The sequence below is a fragment of the Lonchura striata genome, chromosome 7 (genome assembly GCF_050655825.1).
Source record: "Lonchura striata isolate lonStrDom1 chromosome 7, ASM5065582v1, whole genome shotgun sequence".
Classification (NCBI taxonomy): Eukaryota; Metazoa; Chordata; class Aves; order Passeriformes; family Estrildidae; genus Lonchura; species Lonchura striata.
In genome coordinates this window covers 10,156,270-10,174,634 of record NC_140709.1, presented here as the reverse complement: position 1 = coordinate 10,174,634, position 18,365 = coordinate 10,156,270, and the positions used below count along the sequence as shown (strand labels likewise).

The following is an 18,365-nucleotide window of genomic DNA, read 5'->3' as shown; positions in this document are numbered from 1 at the left end:
AGTTTTCCTTTGCACTGACTGTTGTATGCAGTGTTCTCTGGATGTGCCAATAATGTTAAGGCAGAGGACCAAGCTTGTTGTCTCTGAATGCTCCTGTCTGGCTCTATGCTGAGACTGTTCAAGTTAGCAAACTCTCAATATCCAAACATCCATCCAATGTGGCTCCTCTGAAGTATACTCCTGTCCTTGTTCCAGCCCAGAAACCTAGTTATAAGCTTTATGGAGTTGTTTTGTGTTGAATACGTAGGAGATGGTTCTTATTAGCAGAAAGAGTGTTTTAAGATGTTAAAGAGGTAGAGTGCAGTGAATATCCCCCTGTGTGTTTGTGAACTGGGAATATTTCTTTGGAGTCCAAACAGTTTTGCAATTTCTACGTTGTACCCATACCTCTTTTTCTGAGGATTACTACTACTATGTCCCTTGAAAAAATTATGCTGAAAACTGCACAGACTTGACTTGAATTGTTCTTTTATTCTTTCTCCTCTTTCCTTCTGAGGAAAAAAAGAAGATGTGTTTGCAAGGGAATGCTGTGGTCTTGTTGGGCCCCACACATTGCCAGTAACCAGGCCAGTAACTGCCTTGGACTTCTGAGAAGGGAGGAGCCCGGGCTGGGGGAAAGTGTGACTGCAGATTGAAAAAGGTCCTGCAGCATTTGGAAGATCAGTTGTGAGGGAAAAGGGCCCCAGTGATAACAGGGCACATGCTGAGTCACAAGGGCCTTCCTGACAGGGAGTAATTGCAAGGCATTTTTCTGGACATGACACTTTTCTGGTTAAACTTTTTAAAGGGGCCTCTAAAAATGAAGGCACCCAAATTTAAAAGTTGCCAGTAATGCTAAGAGCCAGGACCCTGCTCGCTGGTTTTGGCTTCAATATTTTGAAAGCAGAATCCATTGTTTGTACACATAAAGAGATCCTATGCAGATGTATTTGATTCTGTTTCCAATTGTGTGAAAGTATGTCTTTTCTTTAATGCATATTTGAATTACATGTGTTTGAAAAATTAGAGATTAAACTGTAATCTAGACACTTGCATTTCATGTAAATTACATTATATTCATTTTAATATTACCTTTCTTATAGCCTTTATACTACTATCTCCTGTCTTTTATGTTAATCATTCCTTGCTCTGCTCTGAAGCACCAAACACCAGCAACGAAAGCCAAGTCTCACTGTGGCTGCCCACAATATTAATTATCACAATGTGCTTTTATTCCTGCAGCGAAGATGTTTGCAAACGAGGATTCACTGTTATTATCGATATGCGGGGATCCAAATGGGATTTGATCAAGCCTCTCCTAAAAACCCTTCAAGAAGCCTTTCCTGCTGAGATTCATGTTGCCCTGATTATAAAACCTGATAATTTTTGGCAGAAGCAGAAAACAAACTTCGGCAGTTCCAAGTTCATCTTTGAGGTGAGAGCCATGTGTAATTGTAAAGAATTCTCTCTGATAAGAACTTTCCTTCAGGTAAAAACCCCCTGTGATTGAAAGCAAAAAATACATCTGAGGGCAGGAGTGGGCTGATGCCCTGGCATCAGGTTGTTTTTTGAGCACACTGGTGAAATGAGCTGCATGTTTCATCCCAAAGGTTTGCATAGTTCATTTTGCTGAGAGTTTTTTTTGTTGTTTGTTTGGGTTTTTTGTTTTGTTTTGGGTTTTTTTGTTTTGGTATTTTTGGGTTTATTTTGTGGTATTTATTTTTGGTGATGTTGCATTAAATCTTCCCTTTGTTTCTCATAGGGAAAAAACCCAAAAAACCACAACACCAAATCTGTCAAAATACTAAAGACACAGTTTTCTAGATGCAAATGTATGAATTTGTTAGTTTACCTCTACCCAACTTCCGCTAGTGACTTTTTTTTTTATAAAAGATATTTGCTAAATTTTTGCCTCTTTCATTTCATTGAGATTTACAGTTCAGGGATAGCATTAACAACATGTGTGAATGATAATGTGTCTCAGGCATGTCCTTTGAGAAGTAACCAGTATATAACAACTGTATAATTAAGAGGAAGTTTACTAACTTTGTTGTTAATGAAGACAAACCAGCTGTGTTCTCTGTAGCACTTCAGTTTTCTGTGAATTTCAGCTTCTTGCCCAAAAAGAAGCCGAAATTCAGGTGCATAAAGTGCTCGTGCATAAATCATGCCATGCCATCACTTAGTCATTGTGTTGTTTTTTAATAACTCAGTGAGAAACACTTATATTGTTTGCTGCTTTACCAATCCATTAATTCAGAGAGACAGAGAGATTTTGCATCTCTAAAATGCAGAAGGGTATTTGGCAACAGCTCTTAGCATTTACTGAAATGGAAGACTGTATTTAAGTATATATTTTTGCTGAACTCAGTGTGATATAAATGTGTCCTTATTTTCAACCTGTTCTTACAAGGACCCTTGAATTGCTACAGGGAATTAGATTGGTGTTACTCATTAACACAATTTTATATTATTATCACATTTTAAGTGCTTGTAAATTTTCACCCCTCTTTCACAAAATGCAGTCAACTCATAAATTTTGCTTTCATTAAATAAGTCTTTGCACTCCTCAGTACGAGGACAGATAAAGTAACAGTTTAAGTATTGTATATTTCTAGAACATTTGTTTGGTTTTAAAATTAATAAATACCTTCTGGAGGCTTGACATATTTTTATTATATGGAGTTGTTGAGATGATAGTAAAGAGTAAACTGTGACCAAGTTATGCTTCATGTTTACAGCTCTGAGTTTGTATTGTTTTAAAAGCTCTGGATTCGTTTGCTGTACATGCTGGAATGCATTAAGGGTATTTTCATTTTGTATGTTTTATCAGGGCCTTTGAGCCTTAGCTGTCTGCAGGGCTATTCACATGGTTCACAAATTTTTGGGCTGGAGGAGAGTCAGTTCTTTCACTGTGTATTGGATCACCTGCAGACACTCAGAATCATAGAATGGTTTGAGTCCTTCAATTCCATGATTCAAACAAAGATTTCCTAAGCTGCAGTCCACCCTGCAATGTACACACCACAATCAAGGAACTTCTAATGAAAAGATTCTTTTAAGGCCAGCTTTCTCTTTTGAGCTTAATGGAAGCATTATGTGTGTGCCAGGGCACTGTGGGACCCTTAGTGGACACTGATGAGCTGAATTTTGGGGGGTGAGATTTGGGCACAGTGTTTCTATGTCACAGTCCAGAATGAAGCATGTACACAGATCTTCAGCCAGAAAGAGAAAGAAAAGTGTTTGGTTGATGTATGTGGATTCCAAAGTTTCCTGTCACTTTGAGGAATGGACCAGGCAGCTTATTTAGCATTAATTCAGAGGTGCCTTCAAGACTATTTTCTTTCTCCTATTGAAACTGACTAAATAGTGGACAGAACTTTTTAAATTGATTTCAAAAAGAAGGATGAGCAATGCCTAGGAAACAGTAAGCACCTGCCTGCCTCTCTAAAACTGTTTTCTTTAGAGTTTAAAGAACTATGTAAAAAAATAAAACCTGAATAAAGAAAATTTCTGCCAAATTTGAGAAATGAAAAGCTCATAATGTCAAACTGTCTCATAATGTCAAATTCTGTGCATGATTAGAACAGTGTTTCCATTAGCTTGACAGACTGCAGGGGGATGTCCAAGTGTTAGCCATGAAGAAAAGTATTTCCCTGACAGGCAGTTAAACTCTAAACTGAATTATCTTCAAGGTCTCAGTGTCCAGATCAGGAGGTTTAAAAATTTGAAAATGCTCTAAAGCTACATATTTCCCAATGTTTATTTGCTCCTCCCTCTGCCCTCCCTTTCCCTCAAAGCAAGGAATATTGCAAGAACATTTTTAAAATAATCTTTCTCCTGAGCTTAAGTTCAATACAATCTCAATTTTAATACATTGCAGAATGCCTAATACTTTTGGATGGATACAAATTGGAAGAAAAAGCCCATTGTTAACCTTTAACTAGTGGTTAGCCTACTATTTTGGATATAATTTAGGAATATGGTCAGGATTTTAGGTGTTTTTCTTTGTAGATGACTTCTACAAGAGTGCTGTGATTATTGAGTGCCTCCATTCCTGAAGAGCACAAGCTCAGACATTCTTTAGAGGCCTCGTCTGTAGGGGATAGATGTGCAGTCACTGATGAAGAGACAAGCCTTTAAGGGCTGCCAGCTTGGGTGTTAACATGAGAGCACTGAAAATCTCTAGCTACATATGAAATGCGATGCTCCTAATTTCAGAAAGAAGTATTTTGTCTAAAACAAATGGGAAAAGCTATCAGATGCTGTGTCCTTAAACTGTAATTTTGAAACACCCAGTGCTTTTCTCTGTCACCAGCTACTGAGTCTGAATGAATTAAAACCATTTCTCATTGATTGTGTATAATTCGTGAGCAGTACTTTCTATTGGCAATAAATTCTAGTTGCTAATACTTCAATGACATTTCACTTTCACATTGATTTTAGCTTAATTACGTTAGAAATTGCTAATATGAAAGAGTGGCAAAAAGCCAACTGGAATAATTTGGAATAAGAAAACCAGCTGTCGAGGCAATTTGCAATACCTGCTTTAGGTCATATACCTGAAACTTTTGCTTCTGTGTAGCTGCTAGCTGGGGTGTAGCACAAGTAGCAGAGTGCCTGTAATGCCATGTACCCATCCGGTGAACAACCAGGTCCAGATATCCAAAAGCTGCAGTAAGGAGTCTTCAGTGTCCAACTGGGCTGAGGAAATCTGTAGCAGAAACATTTTTACTACATTTTTTTGATAGCCAGGCCAGCTGAAAAAGGTAGGCATTATTCCAGTAAATATCCAGTAAACATCTTTTAATAAGTATTTAAATAAATAAATGCCAATAGAAGCAAATGGTTGTGCCTAATTAATATATTAAAATTAAACACGGTCCTTGACATCCTTTGCAATGTTCCTTCAGTTGCGTATTGATGAGGAAAATACTCACCTTATGCTGTTTATGGTTTGTGCTGTTAATTCTGATTGGATGGTCCCTGATTTAAATGCTGTCCTTTTCCCTTCCTTAGACAAGTATGGTGTCTGTGGAAGGCCTGGCAAAGCTTGTGGATCCTTCTCAACTGACAGATGAGTTTGAAGGGTCCTTGGATTACAACCACGACGAATGGATAGAGCTGCGTGTCTCCTTGGAAGAGTTTTTCAACAGTGCCATCCATTTATTATCAAGGCTGGAGGATCTCCAGGAAATGTTGGCTAGGAAGGAGTTTCCAGTTGATGTTGAGGGCTCAAGAAGGCTGATTGATGAGCACACACAGCTTAAGAAAAAAGTGATTAAAGCTCCTGTGGAAGAACTGGATCGTGAGGGCCAGAGGTTATTACAATGCATAAGATCCAGTGATGGTTTTTCTGGTAGGAACTGCATTCCTGGAAGTGCAGATTTTCAAAGTCTTGTGCCAAAGATCACCAGCCTTTTGGACAAGCTGCATTCTACCCGGCAACACTTGCATCAGATGTGGCATGTCCGAAAGTTGAAACTGGACCAGTGCTTTCAACTCCGGCTTTTTGAGCAAGATGCAGAGAAGGTAGGGAGTAATGTCTTCCTTTTTTCATGCTTTCAACAAGACTCTATTGCAAGGGTGACCGTTTTATCTGTAAGTGGTAACAGGAGGTGTTCATCACAAGTGTAAATTTCATGTTGCCAGCAGATACACCTCATGTGACTCGTAAACCAAGTTCACCAAGCTAACTTGGATGTAGCAGGCATAGTAATATCCAAGAGTAATTTTCTGTGCTGCTTATGGTGAAAGTTAATCTGATTTTCAGTCATATAATAAGTATATTTGGTAGACATTAGCACAAGAATCTGACTTTTTTTCCAAGCTTCTTTTACTAAGCTTAAGAATATTTTTATCTACTTGTCGTAGCGCCAAAAGAAGAATGTTTTTGGGGTTTGATTCACTGTGATTATGGTTTACACTTCTTGGAATATATGGAAAATTTCAAGTATGGGTTTCAGGAAATTTACTTTAGAAGGCTGTGTAGCACTAAAGCCTTGGCTTTCTTAATGCAGAAGTGCTTGGCGCCTTGGTAGGTGATCTTGTGAGAAGTCTTTGTTGGCACATTTAAAATTCCAGGCCACAGAGGTGGGGAATTCTCTGTGGAATGTACTGAACTCTCAGACTCGTGTTTATCTAGTCCGGATATCCATCAAAAGCACCAATCTCGGAATCTTCTCTACTTAATGTATTATCCAGTTGTTTCACTAATGTGTCTGCCTGGACAGATCCAGAGGAGTTGCAGAAGAAAAGCAGACCCATGAGCAGGGGCATCTCATGAGAATGATTTTTTTTTTTTTTTAATCAGCTACTAGTTAGTGTTATTGTATGATATCACCGAGAAGCACATTGTTGAAACAAACTTAATCTTCAGTAGTGCAGAACAAGACACTTGATATTGGTTTTCAATGCATTTACTAAATATTTCTAAGACTTGCTAGGACTGAAAAAGCTCCATCATTGAATAATCAATCCTCCTGTTGGGAAAACCCTGAATTCAGATGAGTTCCTTTAAAATAACAGTTACTGCAGCATCACTCAAGGAGCAGAGTTTTAATTGCAAATGCTACAATAGCAGCATTCTCCCATGTTCTTCTGTGTCATATGCTATAAGGAGGCCACTCACTTGTCCTTCCCAGCAGTGGCTGTACTTCAGTCAGTGCATCACTTTGGATTTTCAGTTTCTTTGGATATTCAGATGACCACTGCTTATTAATATAATTTTATAATTATTTTGTTATTATTATTCATTAATATTATTAGTGAATTATTATTATTTAGGAAGTATGTATTATAATTAATAATGTTAATTATTAATTAATAATAATTAATTATAATATAATTAACAATGTTAAAGGCTCTCAGATCAACTCACTGTTTGAGAAGTCCTTGTTGCCAGGAGCTGTTCTGTGTCATTGAAGGAGGTCTCCAAGGAATTTCCTTTCCATCTCCTGCACAGGCATGAAAGGATCGTGTGATATAAGTCTAGGCAATGTGACAGCAAAGCTCTTTGCCTGTGATATTCTGAGATTGATATGTGTAAGGTCTAGGCAAGTCAACAAATACACAAAACTTTTGAGATGAAGAAAGAAGCAATGAGAATGTGATTTCTGCCTTTGTAACACTGGCTGTCTTGAGCAATTCCAGTTTGACAAAACCAAGATTCTACTCTTTTCTTCATCTGCCTCACATTAATGAAACATAGAGTCAGCTTCTCCCTGCTTAGGCTCTGCTTGCCTTTTCTTCTACATTTTGTTAAAGAATATAAAATATTTTCTTGTTTTATATTCCCAAATCTGTGCTTTTAATCTTCTCAGTTTCTGAGTCCCTCAAATTCTTCCCAGAAGGGTTTCAGACCCTTTAACATCACATTTCACTCATGTAGACTGATGTAAAACATGGATGTGCTTTTCCTCTGTAGCTGCCTTCTCAGGTCTCCTTGAAGTAGTCTGACCACCTCAGACTGGAAATTACTTGTTTCATAAAATGTCCAGTGCTAAATCCAGTCTGAATGTCTCCACTGTAGAAATAGCCACCAATGTGTCTGTGTATTGAATTTTAGAGTTCCCTGGTACCTCCATTTTCTCAGTTGCATTCTACTCAGGTATGGTAGCAGAGCCCAGTTACTCTTCATCTCCTGGAGAGAGACACAGCTCTTTTTGTATAACCTAGACATGTAATTTAGTTCCAATCACATGAGAACTCTAATAGCCTGTGAAAGCTCAAACTCCAACAATAAATTCTGAACATAAACAAAGTTTCAGGGTCTTTTAAAATACTTCTCTATATTCATTAGATGATATTTCAGCAAACTTGTTCTAATAAGAAGAAAATGGACAAGGACATTAATTTTCTGGACATCTCTAATTTCAAAAATTTCAGGTGTCCTCATTGCCTTAAGTTCTTAAAAATGGGATAGAGGGGACAAAAAAAGGGACACAATGACTAAAACACACAGTATTTTAAAGAAGATTAATTTTTGAACACTATGGTATTACAGTACCCCAGATTTTAAAAGCAAATAAATTCACTTTTCTTCCTCCTAGAGATCCCCTGCATTAGAACATTTAGAAATGGCAGTCACTGCCTGGACACAAAAAATATTTAAATTACAGGCATTACAACTTACAGAAGTCTGTACAGTTTTGTGTTGAACAATTCATATTATTGCCAAAATAAACAGAGGGGGTGGCAGTCACAGCCTGGGCTTCTCCCACTTGAATCAGTGAGAGAGAGCAGGACTTTCTGTAGAAAAACTTTGTCCCCATTCAGGCCTTTAGGGTTTTACTTTCCTGTACTGGGGCCAAGGGAAAGGAAAAGTGGGGCTATCACATAGGCACAAGCAGTGCAGTGAGATTGAATCTCCAGATGGAGACTGGAAGCTCCTTGAAGCTCAAGTCAGCAGGCAGGTCAGCCATGTGGGGAGCTTTGGCAGAGGGGTGTGAGGAAGTTCACATGCTGTGCAGTGCTGACTGTAATGATCTGCTGATAAATAACACATTTCAGCTGCTGGCGAAGCCCTGACCCTCACTGTTCAACAAATTTATTCCTCGCCAGCTAATGGAGAAATACGTATGTACAGATATATATAATTTTGAAACTAGAACTGAGGCTTCACTGTGTTTTACTGGGTAACAGGGAAAATATTTTTAGTCACCAGTAACATTAAAAAATGCATCCCAGTCTAAATTGAATATTGTTTGAAACAAAAACCTGACAATCAATGTACATCCAAGTATTAGAACTATCTGTGAAATGATAACTGGTTGGTGGAAATCTGGATAGGGAGAAGAATTCAGGCAAGAGTCCACATGTTTTACACTTGAATAAATACCAAAAAAAGACAAAAAATATACTTACACTCCGTACTTTCCAGCTTTTCTGGAAATCATTTGTAACTGGCACCCAATTTGACTTTTGTAGGAATTTCCACATCATTCTGTGTTGGTTCCACACCAATTTTACTGCCCCAACATGGATGTGAATGAAAACCATCTATCATGATGTAATCAGCGTTGTCCGTGTTAAGTATAAACAATACAGTCACCAGCTGGAGCGGGCTGAGGCTCTGCACTGTAAGCTGCTCCCAGCAGAGCGAGGAGCTGCTCTGACACTGTGGGGGTCAGCCCCAACAGGAGGCAGAGGGGGCTTGGTGTGTTCTCTCTGTCCTCACCTCCCCTTCTGCTTCCTAACTTCCCACACAGTCCACTACACAAAGGAGAACTCCAAAACATGGAGTTAGAAAATGCCACGAGTGAATTTCATTGGAAGCTTGCGGTGGGAGAAACATTTTATTTGGATCAGGCCAGCTTTGTAGAAAATCTAGTGGCAAACCACAGGCCACATCTAGTCTTCAAGGAGCAGTGAAGTAGCAGGCTTACAGTTAAAACCATCAGCCCCATGTAAACCAGGGCTTCCCTTTGAAAAACACAGCTCTGGCAGTGATTTTCCCTGTGGAGCAGGCGATGGGAAGCTGTGCAGGCTGCTGGGGCTGCCATGGTGCTGCTGCTCTGTGGGTGTCTGCAGGGACAGGGGGTGGAAAGCACGGATGACTTGCAGCTCCTCCTCCACGGCAGCTGTGGCTCCCATTTCCCAGGTGATGTGACCAGCCTGGAACAACAGAAAGATTTCAGTGAGTGCGAGAATGATGGGAATGTGATTAACGATGCAAAGTTCATAGATAGGAGACAGGTTTGGAGGGGGGTATAAGCAAATGGTCAAGAGGAATAGGATGCAGTAACAGTTGCAGCAGTTCTCTTGCATCCCACTCCCTGTGCAAAGGTGAGCAGTGAGACTGTGGCACTGAGCAGATACTGCCTTCCTCCCTTCTCACACCCACTTCTGACCCCTTCCTCAGTCAGGTCTACTTAAATAAGTAGGTCTACTTAAATAAGAGAACTGATGTGTTATGTTAGTCTACTGAGTAGATGCTGTTAAACTCAGGCCCCACGGAGTGAAATAAATAATGTGACATTTGGTTTCTCATGGAAGAAAATGACAGATATGTCAGCTGTACTTGATTCCTGTCCAGTGTACAGTTCCCATTTCTAGTGAAAGTATTGGGAAGACTCCTATTAATTGTCAGCAGAAGCACATTATACCCATTAACTAAACGTATACCCATTCTGAATTGCCAGATGAAATTTAGGAGTTTAGAATGTCACTTAACACCAGGCAGAGTTAGTCTAGAAAAGTACAGAGAGGCTCTAGCTTAACAGTAAGTGAGAGAGAGGAATATCCAGGAATATATAATTTAAGTATTTGGACCATGCCCATACTGGTTTTGGAGTGTTACACCTGCCAAGGATTCATGTTCCTCAGAAGGAAGAAATGTTCTGCAAGCTACTCTTCATCTAAAAAGATGCAAGATGGCTTTGTGGATAATAGAATGCAAAATGTGGAAATTCATGCTGTGGTTTAGGTGAGAAAAGATGGCTTTAAAGAGGAAACATTGATATCTTGATGTTTGAGAGCAAGGAAATTATCCGTACGTTTGAGATTATAAGACATCCATTTTAACTGTTTCATACATTACTTCCCCACACTGCATTTAAAAATTCTGATGCTGTGTGTTCTGTAATAAAATGCATTACAAAACTGATTATATTATCCTTCTTGCTAATAGGAGGCAGTTTATTTTATTACAGTCCATTAAGTAGAGCAATTGTAGCTGCCCTTTTAGTCAAGGGAAGCATTTCCTAGAAATGGGTTCTAGCTGACTTTCTGGAAAAGCAGTATAAGAAAGGTTAAAAAACAACTTTGCTTCCTTTTACATTCCACATCACCTCTAAGTTTCCTTCTTTTAGCATTATCAAAAGACCCTTGAAGTGATGCATAAAGCAAATTTATAGAGTTTTCTTTTTAGTGACATGTCATATTAACCCTTTAGGACTTGCATATTTCCACCAGACCTGGCACAGACCTGGCATGGGCTCCTCTGAGATAGAATCCACTTAGTGAAGGGCCATTTCCCCTCTCTTATTTCACTGCTGGAAGCACTTGGTTTCTTTGATCTTTGCTATGTGCCATATATAAAATCACCTCAAAGATTTCATGTGAATTATTGGCTTACAATTACTGTGAGAGGGATGTGTCCCAGGGAGTGAGAATAGGAAGCCAATGAGGAGAGTTCTGAGAAGGTGACAGAGGAACCTTTCATATGTGAAATGAATAAAAAATGAAGGAGTTCTGGGGAGGTGGTTAATTGGGACTGGGGAGGAGGCAGGAAGCGCATTAAGAGGGGACAGAACCACAGTCAAGATTAATAATGAGGGCACATCTGAAGTACATATGCCCCATGTGCTGTTTGACTATGAAAGGATTTGTTACTGAATGAATAGTATTTAGCAGTTAACAGTAATAATCATACAGGCATAATAATAATAATGGATTAGGCATGGATTTTTGTATAGGATTTAGATTTCATTTAAGTTACATGAACACTGAAGTGGTGTGCAGAACTCAGCATGCTCTGGATTTTCCATCTAAGTACTTACACCACGAATATCACAACAGCACAGTGAGTGAGCATTGCAATAAGGAGCTTTCCTGGAGATTCTGAACACGAGGGATGTTGTTAGACCTGAGGTAAGCTCTGTAAGACTTTGCTGTAAAAGGATTCAATAAGCTTAGTGTCTTCTGCAGAGGTATTTGACTAAGAGTCTAAGTGAGACTCATTTAAGCATGTTTCTGTCATCCTTAGCCTATTTCAAATGTCTTTGCAGAGAAAGGACAGGGCCTTGGGGTACAGATGCTGCCTGGGAAAGGCACTAAACTGGCTGTTTGTGAACACACATGTGTTTGCAAAGAGCTTTATAAGAAGAGTGACCAAGAATTTACTGCTAAGTATAAATGAAATCTCTTACCTGTAATTCCAGAAAAAGAGTTCTTAGAGGACCAAGTTGGTGGTGGTGGTACCTACCCCTCTCAGCCCAAAGCAACTGCTTCTCCTTTCAGGTGAAACAACTCGGTTTCAGATTAGTTTTAGCTGTAGCCCTGATCTAGTTGCATTTTGGTGCTCAAGGTCTCCCTGGGTTGTCTGCTAAACAGACAGAGGCTTGGTCTTGTAAAGTAGAAGGAGTTCCAGCTGCTATTGAAATCTACGAAGGACTCGAGGTCTCTATCAGGGCTCCCAGTGACAACAGTGAGTGAGCTGAAGCAGGGTGGCATTCCAAGGTACCAGTTACTGGCTCTGGCTCCAGCCCTGCTGGTGGCAGGGTCAGCTCTGGCCACTCCCTTATGGTAATGAGACCACATCTCCATCTGTCCATCCTGGTGTCCCCTTCCCAGGGTTCCAGTTATGTTAGTTCACATTGGCAATATTATGGGAGCCTGATTGGCAAGGGCTTGCAATAGTCCTGGTATATAAATAATGGGCTTTGAAACCAATTCCTGACACAAATGGTTCTTATTTTTATTGTACAGAATAAATATATAGATCTCCACATATATGAATTTGGAATAGACATTGCTCAAGAGTCTTTGAACTTAGTCGAAGTACTTTAAGTTGCCTTAACATCTTTGTCTTTTTTCATGCAATGAATTCTCGAACAGAGCACGTAGTGTCTGTTCTCTCCTGAAACCTTGTTTCCAAATCTGGCATCTTCTCCCATGCTGCCAATGACAAATGCTTTATTTTATAATGTGAAGTTTCCCTTAGCATATGGTGCCTTTTTTGCTATAGAGAGTCTCACTAGACAACTGTTCATAGACTCAGGCTTGGGATGCCAGTGTTAGAAAGGAAAGTCAGCCGAAATAAGCTGCCATGGGAATAGAAGGTCATCATGTCATCCCATCCTTTGTACTTAAACCCACTCTGAAACTAAAGCAGAGGGCAGGCCTCATGTTCAACATGAAGTGTTTGCTCTGACACATCATTTCTAATACAGGTAGAATACAGAAAGAAAGTGCAGATAGGTCCCTGAATTGTTGGATTGGCAGATACCATCTGGAAAGATGATTTATATGGGTGATATGGAAAGGAGGCTTGAATTCAGACTGAGCTGGTGCATAAACAATAAATAGTTGAGTGCATGTTTGTATGACATTTAGCACAGTGAGGTCCTGAATCTGACTGGGATGTTGGTTGTTTCCAACAAAGAAATGCAGCTTTTCAGTTGAGAATGGCCCTTGGAGATGTAAGGGTATGAAAACATTCCTATGGAACACAGAGGGTTTGGGTTGCTTTGGCATATACTGGGAATATTCTGCTTCATTTAAGCTGTTTTGAGCAATAACTCTTCTGATAGCATCAATCAAGGACAGACAAAAGACCAACACGGGAAGTTCATATCAAAGGGTGAAACTGTACATTTATTCTTAAAAATATATGTATTTACCCAGATGAACCTATGCCAGATCTAATCACTTGTATTTAATTACTTCACACTTCCTAGAACAAAGGAGGTTCTAATAAACAGGTGAGAATTGAAAGCATGCACCAATGACTCTATTGCAGCAGGTTTTAATTAACTTTCAGTGTTTATTCAAATCTGTTATTTACCATGTTTTTTTTTCTGTAGCATTTTAATATAATTTAAGTTTTGTTAGTGAGTACTGCTTCTGCTTTGTCTTGAAGCACATCACTACTCATTGTCATGGGTAAGCCACTATGAGATGTTCTAATGCAGCTGAATAAAGAATACAGTGTTCTGAATGTATCTTTACTGATCTTTTTTGGAACCTCAGTGGTGGCATAACAGGTTCATGGATTTCCTGTGTTTTGGGCTTACCTGGTGTCAGAATTTTAAATTATTTTTAAACAAACCAGATAAAAGAACAAAGTTTGCCTAGAAGCAGAAAAAACATTGTAACAAGGGGTGGTTGTGCACAGAGCGTGTGTTGACAGTTCATTGTGATGCTGTGAGTGTCAATGTCATGTGCTAAAGAGATTTCATAGTGGAATCTGCACCTTCCCACTGAGAGTGGCAGCTAAACTGTGTCAAATCTGCCATTTCCATTACCTAAACACGGGCCCCAAAGAATCATTAGGGAACTGTGGGGGCAAAACTTCAGCATCTATAACAATAAATTACTTGCAAACCCCTTCATCTTTGAGAGGAGTATGAATCCTGCATAGACTGCATCTCTCAGTTCAGAACCTGCATGCTGGCACTTGCTGTCTGCAGGCTGCAGTTCTGAATTAAAGATGCAGCGAGCTGACATCTGCTGGCTTTAATCAGAAGCCACTTCCTGACAGGTTGCTGATGCCATCCACAATTTGTTGTTCCCAATCTAAAGTGAAGAGTTGTTGGAGCGGGAAGTAATCGTGGTGGGCTCTGTGGGAAGTGTTCATTACTTTGACCACTGCTGGTTACACTTAATAAGATCCTGTTCTTGGTACCTGTAGGGAAAAAAAAAAAATACTAGATTTTTGCAAGACTGGGAGCTCATTATAGATGTTTTTACCTTAACTTTCCTCAAAGCACAAATAGAACTTATTTAGGCTAATTGGACTGCAAAAGAAAAAAGTCTTCATTATTAGTGATGCTCCAAAGGAGCTTGCAGCTTCTCCACTGTGTCAAGCTTGTATCCTGCTACTCTCCTACTTATCAGTCAAGACCAGGGGGTCTTCCTTTGTGTGAATGTTTGCTTTTCTGCCTTTCCATCCATCAGTAGAAAGCTTGGGGACAAAGCTAATAACCACAGGACAAATTCACAAGTACACACCAAATGCTTTTGTGCTGCTCCTACAACTGAAAGCAGCTACAAGCCCCATTTTGCCATCTGGTTTGCGGAAGTGTGGGATTGCCTTGCCTGCTGAGCAGATCAATACAGGGACCAGGGTAAATACATATAGATCAGAAATTCTCTTCCTTGCGGCTGTGATTCTAGTGGTGAATGCCACCTTCCATTGCTGTAACCATCACTTCTGTCTCTGTGGCAAAGGGACAGGACGCTTTTGTAGCCTCCTGTTGACATTTCTGTTTCCCCTGCAACAAGTCTGCTGCTGGCTCAAAAGCTTTAAGAGTACAAACTTCCTCTCTTAACACTTCCATGACCCGAGTTCAGACTCCAGAAGCAAAGAACACAGGAATCTTCTGAAGGCATTTGTACTAATTTTTCAGATGTGGACAGCTGTCCATCAGGAAGGGCAATCATCTGCCGGACACTGATTTCTGTTGAACTGGATTGGCACTGGAGCAGCAAAATTAAGTGCAAAGAATGCATAGTTGAAAGCTAAAAATTGGGAATTAAAAACCACAGGGGTTAGCTGCCTTGCCTCCTGTCGCACAAGAAGCCTGTTCTCAGTGCTTTCCTTCTTTCTCTATTAATTCATCCTGCCCTGTGCTGCCAGATCCGCTGGGTTTTTTTCTTTTATTGGCAGATAAATATGTTGCCTCCACAGCACTTGGAACTGAACCTGATCTTTTCTATGGGAATGTAAAAACACTAACAATGCCTCACTCCACTGCTGCAGCTGGGTTTGAGGAAGAGCTGCGTGTTTCCTCCATGCTGAGCGTGCCCTGCAGCACAGTTCCAGCCGCTCTGTCCCACTGAGGCCGCAGCATCCCGCACAAGTCGTGACCTCTCAGTGCAAGGGGCACAGACAGCACTGCCCGACCATGGCGCAGTTCCTGCTCTGTTTCCAGGCTCCAGCAGCTCCCCATCCAGCCCTGCCTGTGAGGAAGCGGCTCCGCGGCCGCTGCGGCTGGAACTGGAACATGGTGTGCTCTGCTATTTGTAGTTTCCTGCTGCCGACACGGGATACGCAGTTACTATTCCTCCTGCTTCCTCCCTGAACATTAGAACGGGTCCAAAAATAATTGAAGGCAGTATGTTCTGATGGAATATTTTTGCATTTGCAGAAATTTCCTCCCTCTTTCGCTTGCCAATTTTGATAAGGGAGCATTTTGAGAACTTTTCAGCATCTCTGACTTGGCACCACTGGGAGGCACAGTAATGCTCTCCTGATCAGTATGGCACAAAAATGAGTTTGGGCACCTGAGTACAGAATTAAAACTAATTTTAAAGGATGATTGTAACATGTTTTAAATACAAAGTTTTGCTTTAGCTAATGAAGACGAGAAGACACAAATGTTCTAGAGGGTAACCAAGCCCACACATCTAGAAAAATATGAGAAAGCTGGACTTTTTTTAATTTATTGCTTTGATCCTCAAAAAGGTTAGGTGGCAAGAGACTAGCTGTCGGGAAATAATGTAATTAAGCTGTACGTGAGGTTCACAGACTTATTGTGCAGCATCTTTCAGATGTAGCCATGTGATTATTTCTAAATTAATGTCTTCCTGGCTTGGCTGAAATGCTTTCAATGGCCCACACTTGGCAGAGCTTGGGGACTTAAAAGTGTGTCTTAAATTACCCTTCATATCTATTTATAGAGAACAGATAGAGGTGGGTGTACAGCTGAGAGGTTGTCTTCTCTGGAGCTGGTGAGAGTTGAAGAGGAAAAAACAGGAACATGGTTTGTGGATAGCTTCCAGAAGTTATCAGTGTCATTTTGAACCAGGTGGCTCTGACTTTCCTTCTTACAAATCATGCACATTACAGAGAAACTAATTCAGAAATATTTTCTTGAACCCTCGTGTCTTGCAAGACTCCTCTGTATTATTTGGCACCAGAGTCCTGGATGCCTCATGTCCTGCACAGGTGCTGAAGAGGTGTCACAGACAAAACAGTCTTGAATTGAGGAAATTTGCTCTGTTTAAAGCTTATGAACACAAATTTCTGATCTTGATTTGAGTGTTGAAAGGAAAAAGCAGGAAACACTGCCATAAACACCTACTTTTCACCAGCTTAAATTTCCCTCATTTTTGTCTTGGTTTATACGCAGCCCGTCAAAAGTTTTTTGGTGGGCTGGTGGGCAGCAGGGCATGTCAGGGATAATATTCACATGAGTCTGGTTTTGCTGCTGTTACAGCTATTCTCTGATGCTTATTTTTTTTTCTGCTGCTATTCCTTAGAGTTCCTGCTCTGACATGGGCCACTTGTCCCTCAGGTGTGACCCCACAGTGTGTCTCCAGCACAGTGTCCCTCAGCAATGCTCATTATCTTTCCCTGACAGTTTATGTCCAGGTGTTCTATGTCTGATGGATGTTCTGGCAGCATGGTCAGGCACTGGCATGTGGTGGTTCTCCCTGATGGGGCCTCCCCTGGTGCCAAAGCTGGTAGGAAGTGGGTGGTGGAAGCTCAGGATCCCCTGAAGGCCACCTTGTGACATCCAGCAGCATTGCCAGCAGGGTAGTGAGACCCAGTGCCAGCTGCAGAGCCACCTGTGCCACCTCACCAGGTGCAGACACTGTTTGCCCTCCCAGCTCCACAGGTTTGCCAGAGCCAAGGGAAGCATTGAGCTGGTTGGTTTTTGGGATGGGATAGATGGGGCTCGGCACCCCAAAGTCCAATGGAAAGCTGGTGCCTTCAGCTTTCCAACTTGCAGAGATCCCAGCACTAGACATGAAGCAGCTTGACATGTCAGGTGTTTAAAGCTGTGGTTACACCCAGCTGCATCTCTGGGCCTCAGACACACATGGGTTTGGTAGGGGAAACGCCATGATTCTGTACAAACCAGCAAACATCTGTCTGGTTGGTTTGTTCTTAGTGGCAGCTATTTGGAGTCACAGGAATGTTACACATTCAGCCAGGAATAGAACCTGGGTCTATAACAAAGTCACCAAACTCCGACAGCATTTTCAACTGAATGAAAATTTCTTCTGAAAACTGAGAGGAAGATCTACATTTGGGAGGTAATTTTTATAATTTACACTGTGTTTTCCATTAGTGTGGCTGTTTTCTGTTTATATCTTTTAGTATTACATTTCCTATCCAACCAATTAATTAATTTCCACTTAGACAGTAAGCAGTTCTCTGTAGATGATCTGTGCCCAGAAAAGGCCATTTCCATTTTAAGGAACAGAAAATCCTTTCCAGGAATGCCTGAGTGTTTGATGTTACTAAGTGTGATGGAAAGGTGCAATATCTCAAAAAGCAAGCAAACAATGCAGACGTATAAAATACGCCCAGATGTCGCTAGTTGTATTTATGTTCAGGATCTGTAATTTTCTCCCACCTTCAACAATAAAACTACTTCTCTATTCAGCGTTGTAGGAATCACATACCTTACTTTGTGCATGGCTGTGGCTTGATATGGGTCAGGAGAAAAAGACACAGATCTCTTCCTCTGGCATTTAGTGGGAACATTCAGTGTGAGTATGTTGGAAGTGGTGCTCTGCTATAAATACAAACCTATTTGTCACGTCACACATCTTGCTAATTTTCTAGTGGGTTGACAGTTGGGCCCATTGTCTGGAATAATTTAATGTGCTGTAGCCTTACTTACTGTACTCTATGAATCATATACACAGATATTCATAATGGAAAAACTGTGTTCATGCAGCATTGAGGTTTACACAAATACAGCTGTGGG

The 18,365-nt window shown here is 40.5% G+C and overlaps 1 protein-coding gene across 14 annotated transcripts in view; it reads left to right on the top strand.

The window, feature by feature from the left end:
* The window catches only part of KALRN (kalirin RhoGEF kinase), a 477,147-nt gene that overhangs the window by 196,731 nt on the left and 262,051 nt on the right, over window positions 1–18,365 (top strand). For all 14 annotated transcript variants that reach the window (XR_014956495.1, XM_085584162.1, XM_085584156.1 and 11 more), the window contains 2 exons: window positions 1,222–1,414; window positions 4,999–5,511. Coding sequence is in view for 13 of the 14 variants with exons in the window: in XM_085584162.1 (XP_085440288.1) it covers window positions 1,222–1,414; window positions 4,999–5,511 (706 nt within the window). In the remaining variant the exon portion in view is untranslated. The remainder of the gene's footprint in view (window positions 1–1,221; window positions 1,415–4,998; window positions 5,512–18,365) is intronic.